General features: G+C 43.4%; 1 protein-coding gene across 1 annotated transcript; it reads right to left on the minus strand.

Annotated features, from left to right (window-relative positions):
• Positions 1–290: 290 nt before the first annotated feature.
• LOC124041576 lies at positions 291–26,053 on the minus strand. The gene is made up of 11 exons (XM_046359307.1): positions 25,997–26,053; positions 24,041–24,129; positions 9,272–9,348; positions 7,893–8,077; positions 7,674–7,797; positions 7,495–7,594; positions 6,940–7,276; positions 6,581–6,719; positions 4,894–5,005; positions 3,041–3,116; positions 291–2,918 (listed from the first exon to the last, which is right to left on the minus strand). The coding sequence occupies exons 3-11, from the start codon at positions 9,339–9,341 to the stop codon at positions 2,841–2,843; spliced, it is 1,221 nt and encodes a 406-aa protein (XP_046215263.1). The 5' UTR covers positions 9,342–9,348; positions 24,041–24,129; positions 25,997–26,053; the 3' UTR covers positions 291–2,840.
• Positions 26,054–26,906: the final 853 nt, after the last annotated feature.

Raw genomic sequence — 26,906 nt, forward strand, 5'->3', positions numbered from 1 at the left:
ATTTGTGAAAGTAACTGCACTTCATGCACAATCAACAAGTACACAAAGTAGCAGCCCATAATGCAACACAATACAGCAAACATAACAGCCTCCAAATCACCAAGTCCACGTCTGCAGATAGTCCCTGCTGACAGCATCCCCCCGACCATACACCCCCTGAACAAAACACAGCTGAGAGACAAGTCTGTGGAGTGGTAGGTCGTCCCACACCTACACATAATATAGTTAACAATTTTATGTTTTCAACAGAGATGGGACAATTTGTTTGTGTGTGTGTGTATATGTGTATATATATATATATATATATATATATATGCATTTAATTGAGCCTTTGAGATGCTTTTGTTGTTTACAAAAGTGCATGTTTGTGGTTCCAGGTGGAGGAACGCTTTGAAGTGTGTGTGTAGTAATTTGGTGGGTACTAATATTTGTCCTCTTTCACATGAGATTTAGAAATGTGTTTGTGTTTTTTTCATATCCCACTCTCTGAAAGGATTGGATAGGTGTTAACTAAAGGGTAACGACTGCATCTTGCCCTGTGATAGGTTAAGGGGATCCTCATTACAGATCGGCCCACAAGCTTAGGGGTTAATGATGGTGGAGTTTAAGCAGGTAGCCTAGCGGTTTGAACGTTGGGCCAGTAACAGAGGTTGCTAGTTTGAATCCCCGAGCCGACAAGGTGAAACATCTATGGATGTGCCCTTGAGCAAAGCACTTAAGCCTTATAGCTCCAGGGTTACCGTTGTCGTGGAAGGATCAGAATTTGTTGGTAACATTTGTAAGATGTTTAATATTCATCAAATGTGTGTAAGTTACTTCTCATAAGAATGTATTTTGTTGTACTATAGTGGTGGCCATTGGCAGTTTCTGTTCTATGTCAAAACTAAGTTGCATGGGCCACAGAGAGGGGAGAGGTCAAAGTGTCATCATGTGTAAACATATCTTTTACTCCCTACCTTTTCTAGTGGGGAAAGAAGGGTTGCAGTGTCTGGAATCATTCTATGCTCCCTCTAATGTTGTTTCTATCTTAACTTATAGCCTCACTCTCCTCTGTGAGTTTGTATTTAGAGTGGGTTGTATATAAATGACAATTTGATATATGCCTGTTGATATGGAGGAATTGGTTTATGGTTCTGGGGTTTGGGAAAGGAGACAAAGCTGAACGATGAATTATGTCTATGTGTGTCTTTGCTATTAAAAGGAACTCAGTTGCATTGTAAGAGGGCTCTCAGAAAATTCACTAGGAGACACTGAATTTATCTGAGTCACAGGATTGTGATAAGAACTCATATAATTAAAGATGGACTTTTATAACTAACTCTGACGTGTGTGTGTGTGGTTTGCTCCCATGATTAGGTAAATAGAGGAAATTTCCACGACACCGTTCATAATGGCTGGCTGTGACCCCACTCTCCATTATGATCAGTAACCCTGGAGCCATTAGGGTTAAGTGCCTTGCTCAAGGGCACATTCATAGATTTTTCACCTTGCCACTTAGTTAAACCTAGCATGGTGGAGGCATCATGCTGTGGGGATGTTTTTCAGCGGCAGGGACTGGGAGACTAGTCAGGATTGAGGCAAAGATGAACGAAGCAAGAGATCCTTGATGAAATCCTGCTCCAGAGCACTCAGAACCTCAGACTGGGGAGAAGGTTCACCTTCCAACAGGACAATGACCATTAGCACACAGCCAAAACAAAGCAGGATTGGCTTTGGGACAAGTCTCTGAATGTCCTTGTGTCCCAGCCAGAGCCCGGACTTGAACCCGATTGAACATCTCTGGAGACCTGAAAATAGCTGTGCAGCAAAACTCTCCATCCAACCTGACAGAGCTTGAGAGGATATGCAGAGAGCTATGCAAGAAACTCCCCAAATACAAGTGCGCCAAGCTTGTAGCGTCATACCCCAAAAGACATGAGGCTGTAACCGCTGGAAAAGGTGCTTCAACAAAGTACTGAGTAAAGGTTCTAAATACTTATGTAAATGTGATCGTTTTTCTTTATACAAATGCAAAAATGTCTTATTCCTTCTCACTTCAGGCCAAATTTCTCACTCCTCCCTAATCCACAGCTGTCCTACCTTACCAGTGACTGAAACCAGACTGTTGCCCTTTGCCTCCCTCCATAGGACCCACTGATTAACTTTCCATTCACCTAGTTCTTATCTGCCATTTACTCAAACACATACATTCATTATACATGTAAAGTCATCAATAATTCATAGTAGGTAATATGAATAAGTACATTTCAAGCTAGAATCCAACATGTCTGACCAAGGAAATTGCTTGTGGATAGAAATGTATAAAGTTGACATTACATCAAAAAAATCCACATTTTACGTTAGCAATTTATGTTATTAGTAACTAATGCTGTTGGTTTGGCGTCAGATATGTTATTTGCCAATGTGGGTTTTATGCTAGCTACTGTTCCCTCTGAAGTTGGTAGCTAACTGGAGAATGCATCTTCTTCAGGAGTGCTGTTATATCATGTCTACTACTCATCATTCATCCATACTGTGTGTGTCCCATGATCGCAGCTTTGGAAATAAAATAACTATCTATCCATTACTCCTTCCTGTGTTGACTCACAGACTTGATGGATGGGACCAGGAAGGTCACACTTGCCCTGCACACACTCCTTGTCCTACTTGTAGATCGGAAAGGACTGTATAGGTATTAACAAATAATAATGACTGCATCTTCACCTCTGATAGGCTAAGGGGATCCTTCTTACAGTTCGGCCAGAGAGCCTAGGGGCTAATGTTGACGGGGGCTTTAAAACAGCCAAGCAAAGCCGTCTGATCCCGCTGGCATTTACGAGGCTACTTTAAAAACCTCTTGTTTAACTGGCCATATTGACAGGTGTTTCCTCAGCTTCCTCCACCACTGTGATCTCCTCAACACATTTGGACGGCAGGGCCTGAGGGACAAGCGGTGGAAACCAGAAGGAGGAGAAGTTTTGTTAGCTCCACAAAGAGAGAGGATATGTTAGTTTACAAAAGGAAACATGAATGTTTCTGCTCTGTGCGTGTGTTTCTTCACCTGAAGTAGGTCGTCTCTCTCCAAGAGGTGTTTAATCGTCAGTGGGGGGCCAGGGATGGGGGGAAACAGACGGTCCCTGAACACACACACCACAGTCAACGAGGGAATCACACCACTAATACCATAGCGTTATGTCATTACATTTAAACCGTATACTGTTTTCATATTGTTCTTGCCAGTTACTGTTCAATCACACAGGCAATTTTCTTCCCCCTTCTGTTGTTTTCTAAGAATAAACGGGTGTTTTCCACCTCTTGTTGGAAGGAAGTTCTGTTTCACAGTGAAAATGTGTGCGGTCTGTAGACAGATGCTTAAATCTAACACCTCTGCCCTTATTCTATTAATACGTTGTCCTCTTCTCTCTATCTTTCTCTGGGTGTCGATTTTTTTGTATCTGTTTCGTTTCTCTCTTTCTCTGTCGCTCTTTGTTTCTCTGCTACTCTGTTTCTCTGCTGCTCTGTCACTCTCTGCTGCTCTGTCGCTGTCTGCTGCTCTGTCGCTCTCTGTTTCTCTGCTGCTCTGTCGCTCTCTGTTTCTCTCTGCTGCTCTGTCGCTCTCTGTTTCTCTCTGCTGCTCTGTCGCTCTCTGTTTCTCTCTGCTGCTCTGTCGCTCTCTGTTTCTCTCTGCTGCTCTGTCGCTCTCTGTTTCTCTCTGCTGCTCTGTCGCTCTCTGTTTCTCTCTGCTGCTCTGTCGCTCTCTGTTTCTCTCTGCTGCTCTGTCGCTCTCTGTTTCTCTGCTGCTCTGTCGCTCTGTTTCTCTCTGCTGCTCTGTCGCTCTCTGTTTCTCTGCTGCTCTGTCGCTCTCTGTTTCTCTGCTGCTCTGTCGCTGTCTGCTGCTCTGTCGCTCTCTGTTTCTCTGCTGCTCTCTGTTGCTCTCTGCTGCTCTGTCGCTCTCTGCTGCTCTGTCGCTCTCTGCTGCTCTGTCGCTGTCTGCTGCTCTGTCGCTCTCTGTTTCTCTGCTGCTCTGTCGCTGTCTGCTGCTCTGTCGCTCTCTGTTTCTCCGCTGCTCTCTGTCGCTCTCTGCTGCTCTGTCGCTCTCTGCTGCTCTGTCGCTCTCTGTTTCTCTCTGCTGCTCTGTCGCTCTCTGCTGCTCTGTCGCTCTCTGCTGCTCTGTCGCTCTCTGCTGCTCTGTCGCTCTCTGCTGCTCTCTGCTGCTCTGTCGCTCTCTGCTGCTCTGTCGCTCTGTTTCTCTCTGCTGCTCTGTCGCTGCTGCTCCGCTTCTCTCTGCTTCTCTTTCTCTGTTTCTCTCTGCTCTCTTTCTCAGTTGCTCGCTCTGCTCTCTCTCGTTGGAAGGAAGTTCAGTTTCACTGAAAGACAGAAGCTAAAATCGAACACCTCTGCACTTACTCTATTAATATGTTGTCTTAATGTCAGTGTCTCTGCTCTTTCTCAGTGTCAGTGTCTCTGCGTCTCTTGGCTCTCTCTCTGCCTCCGCGGCTCTTGGCTCTCTCCGCGGCTCTTGGCTCTCTCCGCGGCTCTTGGCTCTCTCCGCGGCTCTTGGCGCTCTCCGCGGCTCTTGGCTCTCTTTGCGCTCGCTGCGTCTCTTTGCTCTCTCTGCGTCTCTTTGCTCTCTCTGCGTCTCTTTGCTCTCTGCGTCTCTTTGCTCACTGCGTCTCTTTGCTCTCTGCGTCTCTTTGCTCTCTGCGTCTCTTTGCTCTCTGCGTCTCTTTGCTCTCTGTGTCTCTTTGCTCTCTGTGTCTCTTTGCTCTCTGTGTCTCTTTGCTCTCTGTGTCTCTTTGCTCTCTGTGTCTCTTTGCTCTCTGTGTCTCTTTGCTCTCTGTGTCTCTTTGCTCTCTGTGTCTCTTTGCTCTCTGTGTGTCTCCTCCCTCCCCATGAACCCAACAGAATCAATACCTCTGGAGTCTGATCAGCAGCAGCAGAGCCAGGAGGATCATGGGTATCCCCAGAGTGATGGCAACAACCGCCAGAGTGTTCAGCTGATTGTGTGATTCAGACGGGGCCACTGCTGCGCACACGCACACACACACACAGCAGTGTAAACATAAACCGACAGAAAAGACTGCTAAATCAAATGTAAAAATACATTCAAAAAAGATTAGAGGTCGACCGATTAATTAATTAGGGCCGATTTCAAGTTTTCATAATAAATCGGTAATCGGCATTTTTGGATGCAGATTATGGCAAATTACATTGCAATCCACGAGGAGACTGCGTGGCGGGCTGTGACCACCTGTTACGCGAGTGCAGCAAGGAGTTGCTGGCTAGCATTAAACTTATCTTATAAAAAAACAATCAATCTTAACATAATCACTAGTTAACTAGTTGAGCTGTTCCAGCGTTGCATATAATCAATACGGTGCCTGTTTATCATCGAATCACAGCCTACTTCGCCAAAAGGGTGATGATTTAAAAGAGCATTCGTGAAAAAAAGCACACTCTTTGCACCAATGTACCTAACCATAAGAAAGGATGTTTAAAATCAATACACAAGTATATATTTTTAAACCTGCATATTTAGTTAAAATAAATGCATGTTAGCAGGCAATATTAAACTAGGGAAACTGTCACTTCTCTTGCGTTCCAGGACAAGCAGGGTCAGGGTACATGTAACAGTTTTGGCCACCTGGCTCATTGCGAACTGTGTGAAGACCATTTCTTCCCGAACAGAGACCGTAATTAATTTGCCAGAATTGTACATAATTATGACATAACATTGAAGGTTGTGCAATGTAACAGCAATATTTAGACTTAGGGTTGCCACCCGTTCAATAAAATACGGAACGGTTCCGTATTTCACTGAAAGAATAAATATTTTGTTTTTCGAAATGATAGTTTCCGGATTTGACCATATTAATGACCTAAGGCTCGTACTTCTGTGTGTTATTATATTATAATTAAGTCTATGATTTGATATTTGATACTGCAGTCTGACTGAGCGGTGGTAGGCAGCAGCAGGCTCGTAAGCATTCATTCAAACAGCACTTTCCTGCATTTGCCAGCAGCTCTTTGCAATGGTTGAACCACAGCGCTGTTTATGACTTCAAGCCTATCAACTCCTGAGATTAGGCTGGCAATACTATAGTGCCTTTAAGAACATCCAATAGTCAAAGGTATATGAAATACAAATGGTATAGAGAGAAATAGTCCTATAATTCCTATAATAACTACAACCTAAAACTTCTTACCTGGGAATATTGAAGATTAATGTTAAAAGGAACCACCAGCTTTCATATGTTCTCATGTTCTGAGCAAGGAACTTAAACGTTAGCTTTCTTACATGGCTCATATTGCACTTTTACTTTCTTCTCCAACACTTTGTTTTTTCATTATTTAAACCAAATTGAACATTTCATTATTTATTTGAGACTAAATTGATTTTATTTATGTATTATATTAAGTTCAAATAAAAGTTAATTCAGTATTGTTGGAATTGTCATTATTACAAATATATATAAAAATGGTCCGACGTAATCGGTCTGGGCTTTTTTTTTGGTCCTTCAATCGGTATCAGCGTTGAAAAATCATACTCGGTCGACCTCTAATCCAGATTTCATTAGAATATTGATGACTGCGGACTCACAGATGGTGTTGCTCCAGCTGCTCCAGTGTTCCGATCCTCTGCAGTTACTATTCTTCCTCACCCTCATCTTCACGTCGTACCGTTGTGTGCGGTCCAGGTTGGTCTCGGTGAATGTCAGTCCCTGTGTGAAGCTCCTCACCTTTCAAGACACACATACAAATAGCCTCTTAATAAAAACAGGGCCACCACTGAACACAAGTTAAGACAACTCTCTGGTATACTCATCTATTTTTTTTAACTTAACACTTTTCATAACTCCATTGTTGGTTTAAGAGCTTGTAAGTAAGCTTTTCACTGTAAGGTCTAAACATTTCGCATTCGGCCCATGTGACAAATACAATTTGATTTGATAGTATTACCAGGTCATTGATCTGGAGCTGGTAGTGGAAGCATCTGGGTGTGGTGTTGGACGGAAGATCCCACTGCACCAGCAGACCCTCCTCTCTGACCCAGGCAGTGATGTTGGGGGGCGGGCGCAGTACTTCAATATCTATGGTGTCCATTTTAATAGTGTAGATGCAGCACACGCCAGGGCGTGACACTCTGAAAGTAAGACTCAAAGAGGTGACGCCGTCACCCACACTGCCTTGGCAGCCAGCAGACACGCCTCGAACCACACCGCCAGGCCATCCCTGGCCTCCCATGACCTCAGAGGCACAGTCCAGACTGGAGATACTCTCATTGTTCCTACACACACTGATATTCACACACACACACACACCCCAGCACTTATAACAGACACCTTAATTAAAGGTGGGTGTCATGTACTAACATTAGATGACATTTTTATTATACTGTAAAATGGTAATTGCACAGTAATAACCAATAAATTGACAAGTTCCACTATCAAATAAAATAATTGTTGCTAAGCCTTTCATTTTCTGTGTATCTTGGATATTGTGGGAGGGGCTTACAAGACAGAGGCAGAGGATTGGCTGTCATTAAGAAGACCATGGAATTTCCAGGAGCAGTTGAGTTGATTGGTTGGGTAGATAAGACAGCGGGCCGGTCCACCTAGAGTTACAGACAGGGTTTCAGCGAGTGTGCATGCGTGTGTGAGTGTGTGTTTGGGTCTTAGTGCATTTTGTGTTACTGGGTGATAGGTTGCAGGGGTCAATGCTGGTGTCAATGTCAGTGTCTTCATAGTCCCCGCTGTCTTCATCGTTGTCGCTCTGAACCAGCTGCATAACACCATGAGAATCCCTCTGGTACACTCTCTGGCGCACCGGGGACAGAAAAATAAAGATATTGTAAATCTAAAATGGTTTGAGACAGGGCCATTAGAGACCACAGACCATCATAGTGATCTCACTTCACTGTAGTCCATCTCGTCATCCTGACAGGGGTATAAGGGAGGCGGTTCTTGCTTCTGGTCAGGTTCTAGGCTCTGGTGTGTGTGTCTAGCAGGGCTTCGGGTCACATCCAGCCTTGTAGTAACTGTCCCAACAGTCAACCCTTCTGTGCTCTCAGAGAAACTTGTTTCAGTCGTTTGAGTTACTGTCAGACAGAGACAGAAATAGAGCTCAGTAAGGTCGCACACTATATCGTACCAGTTTTGGTGAAGCTACTCTGAAATCATAGTTAATCATAGTTACAGTTACTTCACACTAGAAGTTAAGCTACATTAAAGACACCCTTAGGATCTGACTGTACAAAACATAGACATGACAGACTGACCAGGTGAATCTGGGTGAAAGCTATGATCCCTTTTTCATGTCACTTGTTAAATCCACCTCAAGTCAGTGTAGATGAAGGGGATGAGATAGGTTAAAGAAGGATTTCAGGAAGGTGTTCTTCATGTTTTGTAGTTTAATTAAGTAAAGCTACATTGAAAAAGCAGTTCACTACATCCAAGCTACTTTGGGAGAATGAAAATGATGTAGAAATGTCATAGACTACAAATGACAAAAACACATCACTCTGGGGTCAGGTGTTAAATGTTCAATGCTGCCATTTATCTTAGCTCAATATCATATCATTTCTGGGTAACAATTAAGTACTTCAATTTAATTGAAAGCAATCACTTGTAGTCAACAATAAACAAAAATAGCTTCTTAGCGAAGAGCAATTTCTCAAGCAATAATTTTACTAAGAGTATCTGGGAGTGGTCTGAGTGAGGAGGGCAAAACTGAAAACTAGGAGAGAGGTTTGGAACTCTTTCTTATTGGTCTATCAATATATATTTTAATGCATGTTGATGTCACCAGACAGGCCAAAACTCAATCCCACCAAAATAGGGTCTTTTCAAACAGCTCTTAAATGAAAAGGATATCATAATTTTCACAATTTCACAGTCTTTTTTCATCCTCACAGTGTGGAATATATATGTCGAACACAGGAAAATCACATTTGACTGCACTCGATCTTTAACTAAATGTGTAATTTGACCGATTATTAATAAAGACAAAAGCTGTTTCAAGTGAGAAATAGGCCGTTCTGAACCTGAAAAAGAAATTCAATTCTTGCCTATATCAGACACATCTTCTCTTTTTTGAAAAAAAAAAGAAATCAAAATGTGTAGTTCAAATAGTTAGCTACTCCACAACATGGATTTGAATTGATTGGAATTCAACTTCCACCATGCTATTGCAAAATGTAGTTTAATTACTAGTTGACTTAAATGTAGTTCGCTACTCCCCAACACTGCAGGGTAAACACATGTAAGGATGATACACACACAATCACAATCACCTTTCTCTGCTCTCCCAAGGGAATGCAGCACCACAGCACAGACCCAGAAGACCACCAGATATAGCCCCATTGCAAACCTGGGGGAGGGGGGGGGGGCAAACACACAGATATCACACCATGATGAACACCTGACTACTTCAGCAGGGATGAAAATAGCCCATATTAATATATGTAGCCTTAGAGATTAAGTTAATGTAAATCAATAATTTGCTAACATCAGATAACATTTATATTAGACATTTATGATGGTAAATTAGATCATTCATTTGATATATATGTATGATGATACAGCAGTAGCAATACAAGGATGTAGCATCTACAGAAGAGACAGAAATGCTTATGAGGGAGGTGTTGCTGTATATATATATATATATATATTCAGAGCCATATCCCTGTAATGCTTCACTAAGATCGTATGTCAAGTGTTATTGAAGTGTTCTGGTTGCTGGTTCATTTGGCACATCTAAAGCCTTTTCTTTCAGGGTGTTGCTATAGTCCACCAAGTGCTAACAGTCAGTATCTAAATAATATGTGTGAAATGCTTGATAGTGTATGTGATGTGAACAGAGAGGGCTACTTTCTTGGGGACCTGAATATTGACTGGTTTTCTTCAAGCTGTCCGAGGAAGCTTCTTACTGTAACCAGTGCCTGTAATCTGGTTCAGGTTATTAATCAACCCACTCAACAGGAAGCTTCTCACTGTAACCCGTGCCTGTAATCTGGTTCAGGTTATTAATCAACCCACTAAACAGGAAGCGTCTTACTGTAACCAGTGCCTGTAATCTGGTTCAGGTTATTAATCAACCCACTCAACAGGAAGCTTCTCACTGTAACCAGTGCCTGTAATCTGGTTCAGGTTATTAATCAACGTACCAGGGTGTTTAGAAACACTACAGAAACAAGATAATCCACATGTATCGATCACATTTTTACTAATACTGTATAACTTTGTTCTAAAGCTGTATCCGTACCCATTGGATGCAGTGATCACAATATAGTGGCTATATGCAGGAAAGCCAAAGTTCCAACAGCTGGGCCTAAAATAGTGTATAAGAGATCATACAAAACATTCTGATGTGATTTACGTGGATGACGTTCATATTTTCTGGTCTGATCCACTTGATGAATTTATGAAATTGCTTCTTCCAGTTATTGATAAACATGCACCTGTTAAGAAACTGGCTGTTAGAACTGTTAAGGCTCCATGGATTGATGAGGAATTGAAAAAGTGTATGGTTGAAAGAGATGGGACAACAGGAGTGGTTAATAAATCTGGCTGCACATCTGACTGGCTGACTTACTGCAAATTGTGACTAAACTCAAAAAGAAGAAACTGTATTATGAAGCCAAGATCAATGATATAAAGAATGATTAAAAAACTTGAGTACTTTAAATTAAATTATTGGCAAAAAGACAAATTCAACCCCATCTTTCATCAAATCAGATGGCTTACAGTGCTTGCGAAAGTATTCGGCCCCCTTGAACTTTGCGACCTTTTGCCACATTTCAGGCTTCAAACATAAAGATATACAACTGTTTTTTTTGTGAAGAATCAACAACAAGTGGGACACAATCATGAAGTGGAACGACATTTATTGGATATTTCAAACTTTTTTAACAAATCAAAAACTGAAAAATTGGGCGTGCACAATTATTCAGCCCCTTAAGTTAATACTTTGTAGCGCCACATTTTGCTGCGATTACAGCTGTAAAGTCGCTTGGGGTATGTCTCTATCAGTTTTGCACATCGAGAGACTGAAATTGTTTCCCATTCCTCCTTGCAAAACAGCTCGAGCTCAGTGAGGTTGGATGGAGAGCATTTGTGAACAGCAGTTTTCACTTCTTTCCACAGATTCTTGATTGGATTCAGGTCTGGACTTTGACTTGGCCATTCTAACACCTGGATATGTTTATTTTTTAACCATTCCATTGTAGATTTTGCTTTATGTTTTGGATCATTGTCTTGTTGGAAGACAAATCTCCGTCCCAGTCTCAGGTCTTTTGCAGACTCCATCAGGTTCTCTTCCAGAATGGTCCTGTATTTGGCTCCATCCATCTTCCCATCAATTGTAACCATCTCCCCTGTCCCTGCTGAAGAAAAGCAGGCCCAAACCATGATGTTGCCACCACCATGTTTGACAGTGGGGATGATGTGTTCAGGGTGATGAGCTGTGTTGCTTTTACGCCAAACATAACGTTTTGCATTGTTGCCAAAAAGTTCAATTTTGGTTTCATCTGACCAGAGCACCTTCTTCCACATGTTTGGTGTGTCTCCCAGGTGGCTTGTAGCAAACTTTAAACAACACTTTTTATGGATATCTTTAAGAAATGGCTTTCTTCTTGCCACTCTTCCATAAAGGCCAGATTTGTGCAATATATGACTGATTGTTGTCCTATGGACAGACTCTCCCACCTCAGTTGTAGATCTCTGCAGTTCATCCAGAGTGATCATGGGCCTCTTGGCTGCATCTCTGATTAGTCTTCTCCTTGTATGAGCTGAAAGTTTAGAGGGACGGCCAGGTCTTGGTAGATTTGCAGTGGTCTGATACTCCTTCCATTTCAATATTATCACTTGCACAGTGCTCCTTGGGATGTTTAAAGCTTGGGAAATCTTTTTGTATCCAAATCCGGCTTTAAACTTCTTCACAACAGTATCTCGGACCTGCCTGGTGTGTTCCTTGTTCTTCATGATGCTCTCTGCGCTTTTAACCGACCTCTGAGACTATCACAGTGCAGGTGCATTTATACGGAGACTTGATTACACACAGGTGGATTGTATTTATCATCATTAGTCATTTAGGTCAACATTGGATCATTCAGAGATCCTCACTGAAATTCTGGAGAGAGTTTGCTGCACTGAAAGTAAAGGGGCTGAATAATTTTGCACGCCCAATTTTTCAGTTTTTGATTTGTTAAAAAAGTTTGAAATATTCAATAAATGTCGTTCCACTTCATGATTGTGTCCCACTTGTTGTTGATTCTTCACAAAAAAATACAGTTTTATATCTTTATGTTTGAAGCCTGAAATGTGGCAAAAGGTCGCAAAGTTCAAGGGGGCCGAATACTTTTACAAGGCACTGTATTTGTCACAAAACCATTTGAGGTTGCCAATTATTTGAATGATTGTTTAATTGGCAAACTTAGGCAGGAAATGCCAACAACGAACAGTGAGCAATTGTATTCATGCATAAAAAAATACAAATAATAAAAGAAAAGCTTTGCAAGTTTGAATTTTGTCAAGTTAAATGTGGAAGAGGTGGAAAAATGATTGTTATTGATCAATAATGACAAACCTCCTGGCATTGACAACTTAGATGGAAAGCTACTGAGGATGGTAGCTTCTACAGCCACTCCTATCATATTTTTAGTCTGAGCCTAGAGGAAAGTCTTTGTCCTCAGGCTTGGAGGGAAGCCAAAGTAATTCCGCTACCCAAGAGCGGCAAAGCAGCCTTTACTTGTTCTAACAGCAGACCTATAAGCTTGCTGCCAGCTCTTAGCAAACTGTTGACCAAATACAATGCTATTTCTCTGTAAACAAATGAAGACTTTCAGCATGCTTATAGAGAAGGGCACTCAACATGTACTGCCCCTGAAAAAGGGGAGAAATAATCACGAGAGTGATACGGTGTTCTCACTTAAACTTTTAGTGTAATCATTTTTACAAAAGTAACACATTACAAAACAGAAAAAACATTATACAAATAACACAGCAAAATATCAGAGCAATCGATCTCAGGCTCATAGATTAAGAGAGGACTGTGTGTAAACACGTGCTCTGGACTAGAGCAGGGTCATACTTAAGCCCTGATTCTGACTCCTGGGATGCAAACAGTACTTTCTGCCTCAAATCTAAGACGCGCATCAGGAAGCTTTGAGGGGTCTCCTTGCTATGCTGTGCTTCTGAAGCTAGCTGTTTGTAAAAGCTCTGTTGCACTCTTCTCTTGGAAGTGGGAACGCAGGATACATCTAAGTGTGGGAAGAGTTAGCTGGGGTTTACCTTACAAGTAGCTACGTAGCTGTGAACCTGGAGAAATAGCCCTGACAACTGCGTCTACTATTTCTACCTCAGGATGGCCTCTTAAGTCCATTCTCGATCTGATGGGCAAGGCTAGGAAAAAAAACAGTTTTTCTTTCTGGTCCGGTTCACCTATCTGACCAGAAATGTTAAACTCTTTGCGCCAGTATGAGCTGTGCATTGGGTGAGAGCGGCACGCTCCCCTGAAGATTGGCATGGGGTTGGGGCTGACGCAGATAATCGCTGGCTTTGGCTGCAGTAATCTGCTCAGTTCCCACCCCTTGTTGTGGGGTTACAGTTCTCAGTTGCTCTATTCTGTGATGTGTTACGGCTGGTTCAATATGATGGTCAGTTTGCCCGGTTTTGTTATCTATGACAATGATCATCTCTGTCATTTTGTCTTTAAGTAGCAACAATTCCAACATACTGCCATCTTCTAACTCTGCAACTTCCTCTCTTTCAAGGAACATCATAATGTGAGTCATCAATGATATGCGGGATTTGTCTTTAACATCTCTTCTCTGTTCGCCTGATATGTCAAGGAAATCACACATCTCTAGTAACTTGTCTTTAGTCAGGGTGTGCAATTCTCCTACTACCTCTTCCTGTAGTTCTTCCAAGGCGCTTGTCATGTTGACAGAACAGGAGGAACTTTTACTGTGCAGGAGTTGACTCTGAATTAGATGGTCCTTACTGTCTCTGATGGTCGATCAATGGCCTCAGTTGACACGTACATAACCACTAACTTTCAGCTCGCCTTGAACAGCAACACTTCGCTCACTGCAGCCTGCCCGAGTTGTTATGTGGGGATTTAGCTGGCTCGGAATTCAGCGACCAGGATGTGGGAACTGGATATCTGAGCAGCAATCTCAGCGGAGCCTCCAAAAATGTTAAGCCCCTATAAAGGGGGAGAAATAATCACGAGAGTGATACGGTGTTGTATTCTCACTAAACTTTTAGTGTAATCATTTTACAAAAGTAACACATTACAAAACAGCGGAAAAACCATTATACAAATAACACAGAAAAATATCTTATTAACAACGCACATGTTCATTCACAATCGACCTAAAACGGCAGCTACTCTCAGTACGATGCTATTCTTCACTTCAACCGAGCAGGGCTAATATTACTCTCTTCCAACCTAACTCTAACTTCCTCAAGACGTTACTAAGACACACCTTAAACACTCTTGACATGTTAGCGAGTTATTACATTTAAATTACTCTTTTTTTTATCGTCAATAATGTACCTGAAAAAGGGGAGAAATAATCACGAGAGTGATACGGTGTCGTTTTCTCACTTAAACATTTAGTGTAATGAGAAAAGACAGATTTCCCCCGGAATATGGGTGGAGACCAGAGCAATCGATCTCAGGCTCATAGATTAGGAGCATTTAGTAGATCACAGATTAACACTTTTAGGCACCACAAAATAAAGTAATCACTATAACGTTTACACATTACTCTCACAATTCGTACCCTTTGTACGCTTAGCGGATTTGAACTTTAACACAATTAGATGAATGTTATCAATCTCTATCAACTAATACTGAATGCATGATCTTTTTAACCTTAGATGTATTAAGATCCTCACATACTATGAACTTACTAATACTTTTTAGTGTATTTTCAGGCTATGAATATTTCCTTTAACCTGTCACACTCTCCCCGACAAAATAAATGTTGTCCCAACATTACCAACATTGTATTCTTCAACAGTCCGTATGCACTGGACCTAGAAAATCCTCTTCTGTAAGGTAGTACTTGAGCAGAGGTCAAGGGTCACAGTTCAAATATAACTAACAAGTTATATTCACAGTCCATATCTGTTGACCAGCTGTTGACATAAGCAGTCTTTTGTCATACTATTGATCAACAGTCCATCAATTTTAATGATCTATATGCATAGTCTGCAAATTGTCTCTTTTGACAGTCTGTGAAATCAGACAGTAGTCCATGGTCAAACATGTCAACTCTGTAGCCTTTTTGCTGAAGCCTATACATGTAAGGTGGCTGAAAGAAACATTGCTGTAGTGATGGCAGCCATGGAACCAGTCCTGGTGCAGAGTAGACAGGGAACAACTGTGGCTGTGGCTGGATACTGTAGCAGGAAGGGATACCAAGCTGATCATAGGTAATACGTCTTGGAGGGTGTCTCTCTCTTTGTGGCAGCTGGTAGGCTGGTTCCTCAGGTTCAGCAGCATCAGTTAATGAAGGAAAGGCACTTGGTGGACGATCATCAGGCAAATTTTCAGCAGGCAAGTTCTTCTCCTCAGCAGGCAGGTCTTTAACTGTTGTTGTCTCCTCCAGCTACTTTTCAACAAGAGGCTGTGCTGGTAGCGTATCAGGGACTGGCACTGCAACTGTCTGTTTCACTGTTGGGGGCCGGTGTTCCCACTCTCTCGCTGGTTTAGGATTCCTCTCCTCAGGTACTGTAGGAGATGTGGGAACCTGTAGCGGCTCATGATAAAGGTCATATTCATGCCCACTGTCTTCATCAGAATCTAGAGGCTGTGATGCAGGCTGGTGTCTCCTCGTTTTCTGACTTTTGTCCACTTTGGTCATTTCTGGTTGTGTCTCAAAAGGTAAGTGGTCACAGGACATGAGCAGATTTCTGTGCAGGACCCTGGAGCGCCCCCTACTCTTTCCTGGTCTCAATTCATAAATCGGCAGGTCTGAACCCATTTGTCTCACCACTGTGTGAATTGTATCTTCCCAATAGTTACAGAGTTTGCCTGGTCCTCCTCTTGGTGACAGGTTTTTAATCAGAACTCGCTCGCCAGGCTGTAACACTGAACTCCTAACTTTAGTGTCATAGTACTTCTTACTTCTTTCAGCGGGTTTCTGGGCATTTTCATTTGCAATGGTGTATGCTTCTTCCATCCCTCGTTTCCAGTTCTCCACGTATTCTCGCTGGTTACTGGAACCTGCCTATGTGCACAATCCAAAGAGCATATCAACTGGAAGCCTGAGGACGGCTCACCTCTCACAGTTCTGGGCGACTTTAACCTCCCCACGTCTACCTTTGACTCTTTCCTCTCTGCCTCCTTCTTTCCACTCCTCTCCTCTTTTGACCTCACCCTCTCACCTTCCCCCCCCTACTCACAAGGCAGGCAATACGCTCGACCTCATCTTTACTAGATGCTGTTCTTCCACTAACCTCATTGCAACTCCCCTCCAAGTCTCCGACCACTGCCTTGTATCCTTTTCCCTCTCGCTCTCATCCAACACCTCCCACACTGCCCCTACTCGGATGGTATCGCGCCGTCCCAACCTTCGCTCTCTCTCCCCCCGCTACTCTCTCCTCTTCCATCCTATCATCTCTTCCCTCCGCTCAAACCTTCTCCCACCTATCTCCTGATTCTGCCTCCTCAACCCTCCTCTCCTCCCTCTCTGCATCCCTTGACTCTCTATGTCCCCTATCCTCCAGGCCGGCTCGGTCCTCCCCTCCCGCTCCGTGGCTCGATGACTCATTGCGAGCTCACAGAACAGGGCTCCGGGCAGCCGAGCGGAAATGGAGGAAAACTCGCCTCCCTGCAGACCTGGCATCCTTTCACTCCCTCCTCTCTACATTTTCCTCCTCTGTCTCTGCTGCTAAAGCCACTTTCTACCACGCTAAATTCCAAGCATCTGCCTCTAACCCTAGGAAGCTCTTTGCCACCTTCTCCTCCCTCCTGAATCCTCCGCCCCCTCCCCCCTCCTCCCTCTCTGCAGATGACTTCGTCAACCATTTTGAAAAGAAGGTCGACGACATCCGATCCTCGTTTGCTAAGTCAAACGACACCGCTGGTTCTGCTCACACTGCCCTACCCTGTGCTCTGACCTCTTTCTCCCCTCTCTCTCCAGATGAAATCTCGCGTCTTGTGACGGCCGGCCGCCCAACAACCTGCCCGCTTGACCCTATCCCCTCCTCTCTTCTCCAGACCATTTCCGGAGACCTTCTCCCTTACCTCACCTCGCTCATCAACTCATCCCTGACCGTTGGCTACGTCCCTTCCGTCTTCAAGAGAGCGAGAGTTGCACCCCTTCTGAAAAAACCTACACTCGATCCCTCCGATGTCAACAATTACAGACCAGTATCCCTTCTTTCTTTTCTCTCCAAAACTCTTGAACGTGCCGTCCTTGGCCAGCTCTCCCGCTATCTCTCTCTGAATGACCTTCTTGATCCAAATCAGTCAGGTTTCAAGACTAGTCATTCAACTGAGACTGCTCTCCTCTGTATCACGGAGGCGCTCCGCACTGCTAAAGCTAACTCTCTCTCCTCTGCTCTCATCCTTCTAGATCTATCGGCTGCCTTCGATACTGTGAACCATCAGATCCTCCTCTCCACCCTCTCCGAGTTGGGCATCTCCGGCGCGGCCCACGCTTGGATTGCGTCCTACCTGACAGGTCGCTCCTACCAGGTGGCGTGGCGAGAATCTGTCTCCTCACCACGCGCTCTCACCACTGGTGTCCCCCAGGGCTCTGTTCTTGGCCCTCTCCTATTCTCGCTATACACCAAGTCACTTGGCTCTGTCATAACCTCACATGGTCTCTCTTATCATTGCTATGCAGACGACACACAATTAATCTTCTCCTTTCCCCCTTCTGATGACCAGGTGGCGAATCGCATCTCTGCATGTCTGGCAGACATATCAGTGTGGATGACGGATCACCACCTCAAGCTGAACCTCGGCAAGACGGAGCTGCTCTTCCTCCCGGGGAAGGACTGCCCGTTCCATGATCTCGCCATCACGGTTGACAACTCCATTGTGTCCTCCTCCCAGAGCGCCAAGAACCTTGGCGTGATCCTGGACAACACCCTGTCGTTCTCAACTAACATCAAGGCGGTGGCCCGTTCCTGTAGGTTCATGCTCTACAACATCCGCAGAGTACGACCCTGCCTCACACAGGAAGCGGCGCAGGTCCTAATCCAGGCACTTGTCATCTCCCGTCTGGATTACTGCAACTCGCTGTTGGCTGGGCTCCCTGCCTGTGCCATTAAACCCCTTCAACTCATCCAGAACGCCGCAGCCCGTCTGGTGTTCAACCTTCCCAAGTTCTCTCACATCACCCCGCTCCTCCGTTCTCTCCACTGGCTTCCAGTTGAAGCTCGCATCCGCTACAAGACCATGGTGCTTGCCTACGGAGCTGTGAGGGGAACGGCACCTCAGTACCTCCAGGCTCTGATCAGGCCCTACACCCAAACAAGGGCACTGCGTTCATCCACCTCTGGCCTGCTCGCCTCCCTACCACTGAGGAAGTACAGCTCCCGCTCAGCCCAGTCAAAACTGTTCGCTGCCCTGGCCCCCCAATGGTGGAACAAACTCCCTCACGACGCCAGGACAGCGGAGTCAATCACCACCTTCCGGAGACACCTGAAACCCCACCTCTTTAAGGAATACCTAGGATAGGTTAAGTAATCCCTCTCACCCCACCCCCCCTAAGTTTTAGATGCACTATTGTTAAGTGACTGTCCCACTGGATGTCATAAGGTGAATGCACCAATTTGTAAGTCGCTCTGGATAAGAGCGTCTGCTAAATGACTTAAATGTAAATGTAAATGATCTCCCAAACAGAAGATAAAATGGTGAATAGCCAGTCACTTCGCAACGGGTGCAGTTATAGGCATAAACCAGTTTGTTCAGAGACTCCTTCCAATTTGACTTTTGTGTCTCAGTTAGTGTCTTTAACATTTGCAACAATGTTCTGTTCATGCGTTCCGCTTGACCGTTTCCCATCGGGTGATAGGGTGTTGTCCTGGACCCCGCCATGCCACTGAGTTTCTTTAACTGATGGAACAACTGATTTTCAAATTCTCCCCCTTGGTCATGGTGGATGCGGGACAGGAACCCAAACTTCAGGGCAAAGTCATTGAAGATGAGATTTGCAGCAGTTTTACCTGACTTTGATGTGGTGGCGTAGGCTTGAGTGAAACGTGTAAAATGATCAACAATCACGAGGATGTACTCATATCCCCCTTTGCATCTGTCGAGATGAAGTCTATACATACCAGTTCAAATGGCCGTGTTGTCACAATGTTTGTCAGAGGAGCTCTTGTTTCATGGGCTGGCTTTTTCTGCTTGACACAGCTACAAGTTTTAGTCACATAGTGCTCGATGTCAGATTGCATATATGGCCAGAAGAAGCGGTTACGTACTAGTGATACAGTGCGGTCAGTACCCTGGTGTCCCTTGTTATTGTGCAACTCTTCCATCACTTTACCTTTGTACTGCTCTGGTAGAACTAACTGCTTGCGGGCTGTAGTGATTCTGTACAGAATGCCATCACTGTCTATTGTCAATTTGTCCCATTCTCTGAATAGGCATTTTGTCTTTGGACTGGATTTCTTTTGCTCTTTTAACTGGCGGTTTGGAACTCGACAGTTTGAAATTGAGCACAGGACGGATGACCGGATCAGATTCTTGTGCTTCTCTTATCCCATCTTTTGGGATCGAGCTGGTTGTTGCAGTGGTTGTCTCACCTTCAGCTGATACTGACATAGATGCAGCTGAAAGTGACCAAGGTACAACAGTCTCTTTCTGTACCTCAACTGCTTGTATATCGTGGCGGTAATGGTGTCTGGTGGAAGCTCCTCAGAACTTTCTATCGTCAGTGACTCTACATCCAGCGGCATCCTTGACAAAGCATCTGCATCACCGTTCTCTCTGCCTGGCCTGTACTTTATTGTAAAGTGGAAATCAGCCAAGTCTGCATCCCACCTAGAAGTGGTTGCGTTCAGTTTTGCAGTAGACAGAATGTAGCAGAGCGGGTTGTTATCGCTGTATACAGTGAAGGTCGGAGCATAGTACAAATAGTCATGGAACTTATCAGTGATTGCCCATTTTAGAGCTAGAAATTCTAGCTTGCTCGAGTGGTAGTGATAGTTCTTCTCAGCTGCTGTTAAGGTTCGAGAGCCATAAGCAATGACCCTAAGCTTCCCATCTGGCTTTTTATAAAGAACTGCTCCCAAGCCTTGGTGTGACGCATCAGTTTGTACAACAAATGGCTGAGTGAAATCAGGGAAACCTAAAACTGGTAGGTGAAGCAAACACTCAATCAGCTGTTCAAGTGCCTGTTGATGCTGGTCAGTCCACAGGATTGGCTTGTTTGAGGGCACCACATTACTTACTTTCTTTGTTTTTGTTTTCCGTGGGTGGTCAGGTAATTTCTTTGAATCTGCTTTCAGGAGGTCATACAGGCAGCTGGCACTCCTAGAAAAGTCTTTGATGTACTGTCTGTAGTAAGTGAGTAAACCAAGCATTTTTCTGAGCTGGCCCACAGTCTCTGGTCTGATTTCTTTCAATGCTCTTACTGCTTCAAAATCGGCTGGGTCAACTCGGCTGCCCTCTGCAGACACTATTCTGCCCAAATAACGGACCTGGGGTTTGAAGAGATCACACTTACTTGGTTTGAGTTTAATGCCATACTCTCTGAGACGCTGCTAAACTTTTCACACATCATTCACATGGCTGTAAAAAAAACTGGAAAAACACCTTTCCTGACTCTGACTAGTGTGTCAAAGAACTCAAGGTCGTCTGGCCACTGCGGGTTCAGGTCTGGCTGGAAAAGCAGTGTCATGTCATCTTTGAAAGGCTGGGAAGCTACACGGAACTCAATCTGAATGCTACTGTGTTTTGGTACAGCAACCTTCTCTTTCTTGGTTTTCACTGCGTATTCATCTGTCTATCCTGCGCTAACAGCCTGTATTAAAAGCTCTCACCTTGTTTCTTTTGAGGCTTGGGAAAGCTGTTTTTACTGTACTGTATCGTTTGGTCTTTTTGGTCATTGTCAGGATGTGCTCGATAACATTGAAACCTATGATGGGATGAGATAGGTGACAGCCTTTCATTACAAGCACCGGGATGATTAGTTCCTTTGTTTGGTCAGTTTCAGAGGCTAGACGAAAAGTTGTTTCAATCCATCCCAGGTACGGTATTTCAGTCCCATTTGCTGCAGTCTACCTTAGATCATCAGGTGAGTCCAGGATTTCTGAAACATCTCTCAGCCTTGCGTTTGGGAGAAATTCCTCTTCCATCGTTCACCAATGACCGATACCTGAGAGCCTGTGTCCCATAAAGCTTGGAGGTGGTGGCGATTCAGGTGACACTCAATAAGGCACTGTCTGCCGACTAGCGAGGTGACCTTACAACCTTGAGCTAGGGATGGTAAGGAGTGGGCATTTTCCTCCGTGCAGGAAAACCTTTCACTGGTAGAGTCAAATTTCAGGTGAGTGCATTTTTCCTTATGTTTAGTCCAATGTTGGTTTTGACATACTTTGGAACAGTACAGTGTCTCTTTACATGATGAACATTGCCTCCAACTGCTTTTAAATGCAAGTAAAACTAAGTGCTTGCTCTTCAACCGATTGTTGCCCGCACCCTCCCACCTGACTAGCATCGCTACTCTGGACGGTTCTGACCTAGAATATGTGGACAACTACAAATACCCAGGTGTCTGGGTAGACTGTAAACTCTCCTTCCAGACTCACATTAAGCATCTCCAATCCAAAATTAAATCTAGAATCGAACTCCTATTTCTCAACAAAGCCTCCTTCACTCATGCCGCCAAACATACCCTCGTAAAACTGACTATCCTACCGATCCTTGACTTCGGCGATGTCATTTACAAAATAGCCCCCAACACTCTACTCAGCAAACTGGATGTAGTCTATCACAGTGCCATCCGTTTTATCACCAAAGCCCCATATACTACCCACCACTGCGACCTGTATGCTCTCATTGGCTGGCCCTCACTACATATCTGTCGCCAAACCCACTCAAACAAACTAGTCTAAGTCTTTGCTAGGTAAAGCCCCGCCTTATCTCAACTCACTGGTCACCATAGCAACACCCACCTGTTGCACGCGCTCCAGCAGGTATAATGCACTGGTCATCCCCAAAGCCAACACTTCCCTTGGCCGCCTTTCCTTCCAGTTCTCTGCTGCCAATGACTGGAAAAAATTGCAAAAATCTCTGAAGCTGTAGTCTTATATCTCCCTCTCTAACTTTAAGCATCAGCTGTCAGAGAAGCTTAACGATCACTGTACCTGTACACAGCCCATCTGTAAATAGCCCACCTATTTACAGATGGGCTGTGTATTGCACATCATCAATTGCACATTCTATCACTCCAGTATTAATGCTAAATTGTAATTATTTCCGCCTCTGGGGCCTATGTATTGCCTACCTCCCTACTCTATTTTGTCGCACTGCTTTGCTTTATCTTGACCAGGTCCCAGTTGTAAATGAGAACTTCTTCTCAACTGGCCTACCTGGTTAAATAATGGTGAAATAAAAAAACGTATTTAAAAAATTGTATTTGGTACCAATGATTTGTTAATTTCAAGACGTCAGCTAAATCTGGTAATGAATGGTGTGGCTGTTGAACAAGTTGAGAGACTAAATTACTTGGCGCTACCTTAGATTGTAAACTGTCATGGTCAAAACAGATAGATTCAATGGTTGTAAAGATGGGGAGACGTCTGTCTGTAATAAAGAGATGCTCTGCTTTTTTGACACCACACTCCACAAAGCAAGATCTGCAGGCTTTAGTTCTGTGTAATCTTGATTATTGTCCAGTCGTGTGGTCCTTTGCTGCAAGGAAAGACCTAGTTAAGCTGCAGCTGGCCCAGAACAGAGCGGCACGTTTTGCTCTTAATTGTAATCACAGGGCTGATATAAATACTACACATGCCAGTCTCTTGTCTCAGAGACTGACTGCCTCACTTATTTTCTATAAGAAACAATGTGTTGAAATCCCAAATAGTTTGCATAAGTCAACTTACACACAGCTCTGACACACTTATCCCACCAGGGGTCTTTTCACAGTTCCCAAATCCAGAACAAATTCAAGAAAGCGTACAGTATTATATAGAGCCCTTATTGCATGAAACTTCCTTCCATCCATCCATCCATCTCATATTGCTCAAATAAACAGCAAACCTGGTTTCAAAAAACAGATAAAGCAACAGTTCGCGGGACTCTCAACGACTCTCCCCCATTTTACCAAGATAGTTTGTGTATGTATATGCACAAAAAGGCTACGTGTGCCTTTTTAAAAATGTATGTAGTTACAGTCCTTGAGCAGTTCTTGTCTATTGATGTTCTGCATCATGTAATTCTGTATTATGTTTCATGTGGACCCCAGGAAGAGTAGCTGCTGCTTTTGCAACAGCTAATGGGGATCCTAATCAAATAAAATAAAAACTCAAGGCACACCAGAACTTCAACATTCAGAGGGCCACACATGTTATACTTATTTCTACCAGGTTTAAGAGTGTCGCCTGGATTCGTTCTTTAATCATGTCATTCCATGGGCTTTATAGCTTCTGGTAGAGGCTTCTCTAAGGTATAGATCTAAGACACCGGTGCCCCCTGTATATAGCCCCGCTGTTATTTACTGCTGCTCTATTTTCTTTCTTAAAACTGCATTGTTGGTTAAAGGCTTGTAAGTAAGCATTTCATTGTAAGGATTGACTGTTGTATTCAGCACATTGTAACAAATAAAATTAGATTTTGAAGACCAGCTTAACTACATGAAATCCTTCCCCTTTCCAGTACAAACCAGACAGACCTAGGAACAGCATCTAACGAAAACTTGATGATATACAACTCATGGGTTTTAGACAGTTGAGAAACACGAAACACTAAATTGCCCCCTTAACATTGGACATATCAAAAGCTCAAAACAGCACAAGACATGTTAGGCTTAAGTGTTAATAAGATAGAAAGGTTAGAATGATGGTCTCATATCAAGATAAAGGTAAAATACCGTTTTGTTTCACTGAGTATCTTCCTTGGTCTGGTCTTGATGCCGTCTAGTGTCAGCAGAAAGAGTGTTGGCACACACACTGACTGCCTCTGGAGGGAAATGTGACATTACTCATTACTGGAAAGTTGATAGACAGGAAACTACATCCAGTGGTGTATTAAGTAGAAATACTTTGAAGTACAACTTCAGTAGTTTTTTGTGGCATCTGTACTTAATCCGATGATGCTGTGACACACCGCCCCAGACTATGATGGACCCTCCACCTCCAAAATCGATCCCGCTCCAGAGTACAGGCCTCAGTGTCACGCTCATTCCTTCAACGATAAATGCAAATTCGACCATCACCCCTGGTGAGACAAAACCGCGACTCGTCAGTGAAGTGCACTTTTTGCCAGTCCTGTCTGGTCCAGCGACGGTGGGTTTGTGCCCATAGGCGATGTTGTTGCCGGTGATGTCTGGTGAGGACCTGCCTTACAACAGGCCTACAAGCCCTCAGTCCAGCCTCTCTCAGCCAATTGTGGACAGTCTGAGCACTGATGGAGGGATTGTGCGCTCCTGTTGTAACTCAGTCAGTTGCTGATGCCATCCTGTACCTGTCCTGCAGGTGTGATGTTTGGATGTACCAATCCTGTGCAGGTGTTGTTACACGTGGTCTGCCACTGCGAGGACGATCAGCTGTTCGTTCTATCTCCCTGTAGCTCTGTCTTAGGCGTCTCACAGTACGGACATTGCAATTTATTGCCCTGGCCACATCTGCAGTCCTCATGCCGCCTTACAGCATGCCTAAGGCACATTCACGCAGATGAGCAAGGACCATGGGCATCTTTCTTTTGGTGTTTATCAGAGTCAGTATTAAGGCCTCTTTAGTGTCCTAAGTTTTCATAACTGTGACCTTAATTGCCTACTGTTTGTAAGCTGTTAATGTCTTAATGACCGTTCCACAGGTGCATGATCATAAATTGTTTATGGTTAATCAAAAAAGCATGGGAAACAGTGTTTAAACCCTTTGCAATGAAGATCTGTGAAGTTATTTGGATATTTACGAATTATCTTTGAAAGACAGGGTCCTGAAAGAGGGACGTTTCTTTTTTCCCTGAGTTTATATATATATATATATATTATATATATATATATATATATATATATATATATATATATATATATATATATATATATATATATATATATATATATATATATATATATATACATATATATATATATGTATATATGTATGTATGTGTATATATATAAATATATATATTTACCCCAAAAATAAATGGTGGATTGGAAATGATGCAGAAAATTACATTAATGGAAGCTTCAATCTATCCGCAATATTAAATCTGATCCACCCCAAAAAAAAAAAATATATATATATATATATATATATATATATATATATATATATATATATATATATATATATATATATATATATATATATAAACAAAAATAAGAAGACACAGTGGCAAGTTCAATGCAACATATGTCTGGTGAAGTCCACTAAGCATTTTGCATGTAATCAAATCAAATTTGTTGAGCAGATGTTATTGCGGGTGTAGTGAAATGCTTGTGCTTCTAGCTCCAAAAGTGTAGTAGTATCTAACAAGTAATATCTAACAATTTAACAACAATACACACAAATCTAAAGTCAATGAATGGAATTAAGAATATATAAATATTTGGACGAGCAATGTCAGAGCGGCATAGACTAAGATACAGTAGAATAAAATAGAATACAGTATATACACATATGAGATGAGTAATGCAAAATATGTAAACATTATTAAAGTGACTAGTGTTCCATTAATAAAGTGGCCAGTGATTTCAAGTCTATGTATATAGGGCAGCAGCTTCTAATGTGCTAGTGATGAGTATTTAACAGTATGGTGGCCTTGAGATTGAAGCTATTTTTCAGTCTCTCGGTCCCAGCTTTGATGCACCTGTACTGACCTGGATTATACCGGGGTGAACAGGCAGTGGCTCTGGTGGTTGTTGTCCTTGATGATCTTTTTGGCCTTCCTGTGACATTGGTTCCTGGAGGGCAGGTAGTTTGCCCCCGGTGATGTGTTGGGCAGACCGCACCACCCTCTGGAGAGCCCTGTGGTTGCGGGTGGTGCAGTTGTCGTACCAGGCGGTGAAACAGCCCAACAGGATGCTCTCAATTGTGCATCTATAAAAGTTTGTGAGGGTTTTAAGGTGTCAAGCTAATTTGTTCAGCCTTCTGAGGTTGAATAAGGGCTGTGCCTTCTTCACCACACTGTATGTGTGGGTGGACCATTTCAGTTTGTCAGTGATGTGTACGCAGAGGAACTTGAAGCTTTCCACCTTCTCCACTGCGGTCCCGTCGATGTGGATGGGGGGTGCTCCCTCTGCTGTTTCCTGAAGTCCACGATCAGCTCCTTTGTTTTGTTGACGTTGAGTGAGAGGTTATTTTCCTGGCACCACACTCCCTGGGCCCTCACCTACTCCCTGGAGGCTGTCTCGTCATTGTTGGTAATCAGGCCTACTATTTGACTACTTGACTAAACTTGACAAACAGTTACATGACCTACAGCATAGTCAAGCAAGTTATGCTTCCGATATTTTCAACAGGGTACTGGAAAGCTCACGGCACATCGGTAATTGTCTCAAGCAGCCTTGTACTACTCCGGAGCATCTGCCTCTGTCATCTCAGTGAACCTGATGAAAATCAGTTAACATCAAAGATCTTCATTGTTTTTCACCATGTTAACTGTATATATATATATTTTTAACTATTCAAAATCCTTGGAAACAGTAGTTGAAGGTGGGGAAGCCTATGCGCTTTTGAATACTTCCAAGCAGTCCAAAAACGGTACTTTCGATTGAATGCGCAAAAGGG

This window comes from Oncorhynchus gorbuscha, linkage group LG08, assembly GCF_021184085.1.
Source record: "Oncorhynchus gorbuscha isolate QuinsamMale2020 ecotype Even-year linkage group LG08, OgorEven_v1.0, whole genome shotgun sequence".
NCBI classification, from domain to species: domain Eukaryota; kingdom Metazoa; phylum Chordata; class Actinopteri; order Salmoniformes; family Salmonidae; genus Oncorhynchus; species Oncorhynchus gorbuscha.

What these genes read in the sequence shown, in the direction of transcription:
- LOC124041576 (XM_046359307.1), bottom strand. Translation starts at nt 9,341, where the DNA reads ATGGGGCTATATCTGGTGGTCTTCTGGGTCTGTGCTGTGGTGCTGCAT. An exon ending in CCCCTGCAACCTATCACCCA is followed by an intron (nt 7,595 to 7,673) that starts GTAACACAAAAT and finishes CTGTAACTCTAG; the next exon opens with GTGGACCGGCCCGCTGTCTT. An exon ending in CTGCTGATCAGACTCCAGAG is followed by an intron (nt 3,117 to 4,893) that starts GTATTGATTCTG and finishes GTGTGTGTTCAG; the next exon opens with GGACCGTCTGTTTCCCCCCA.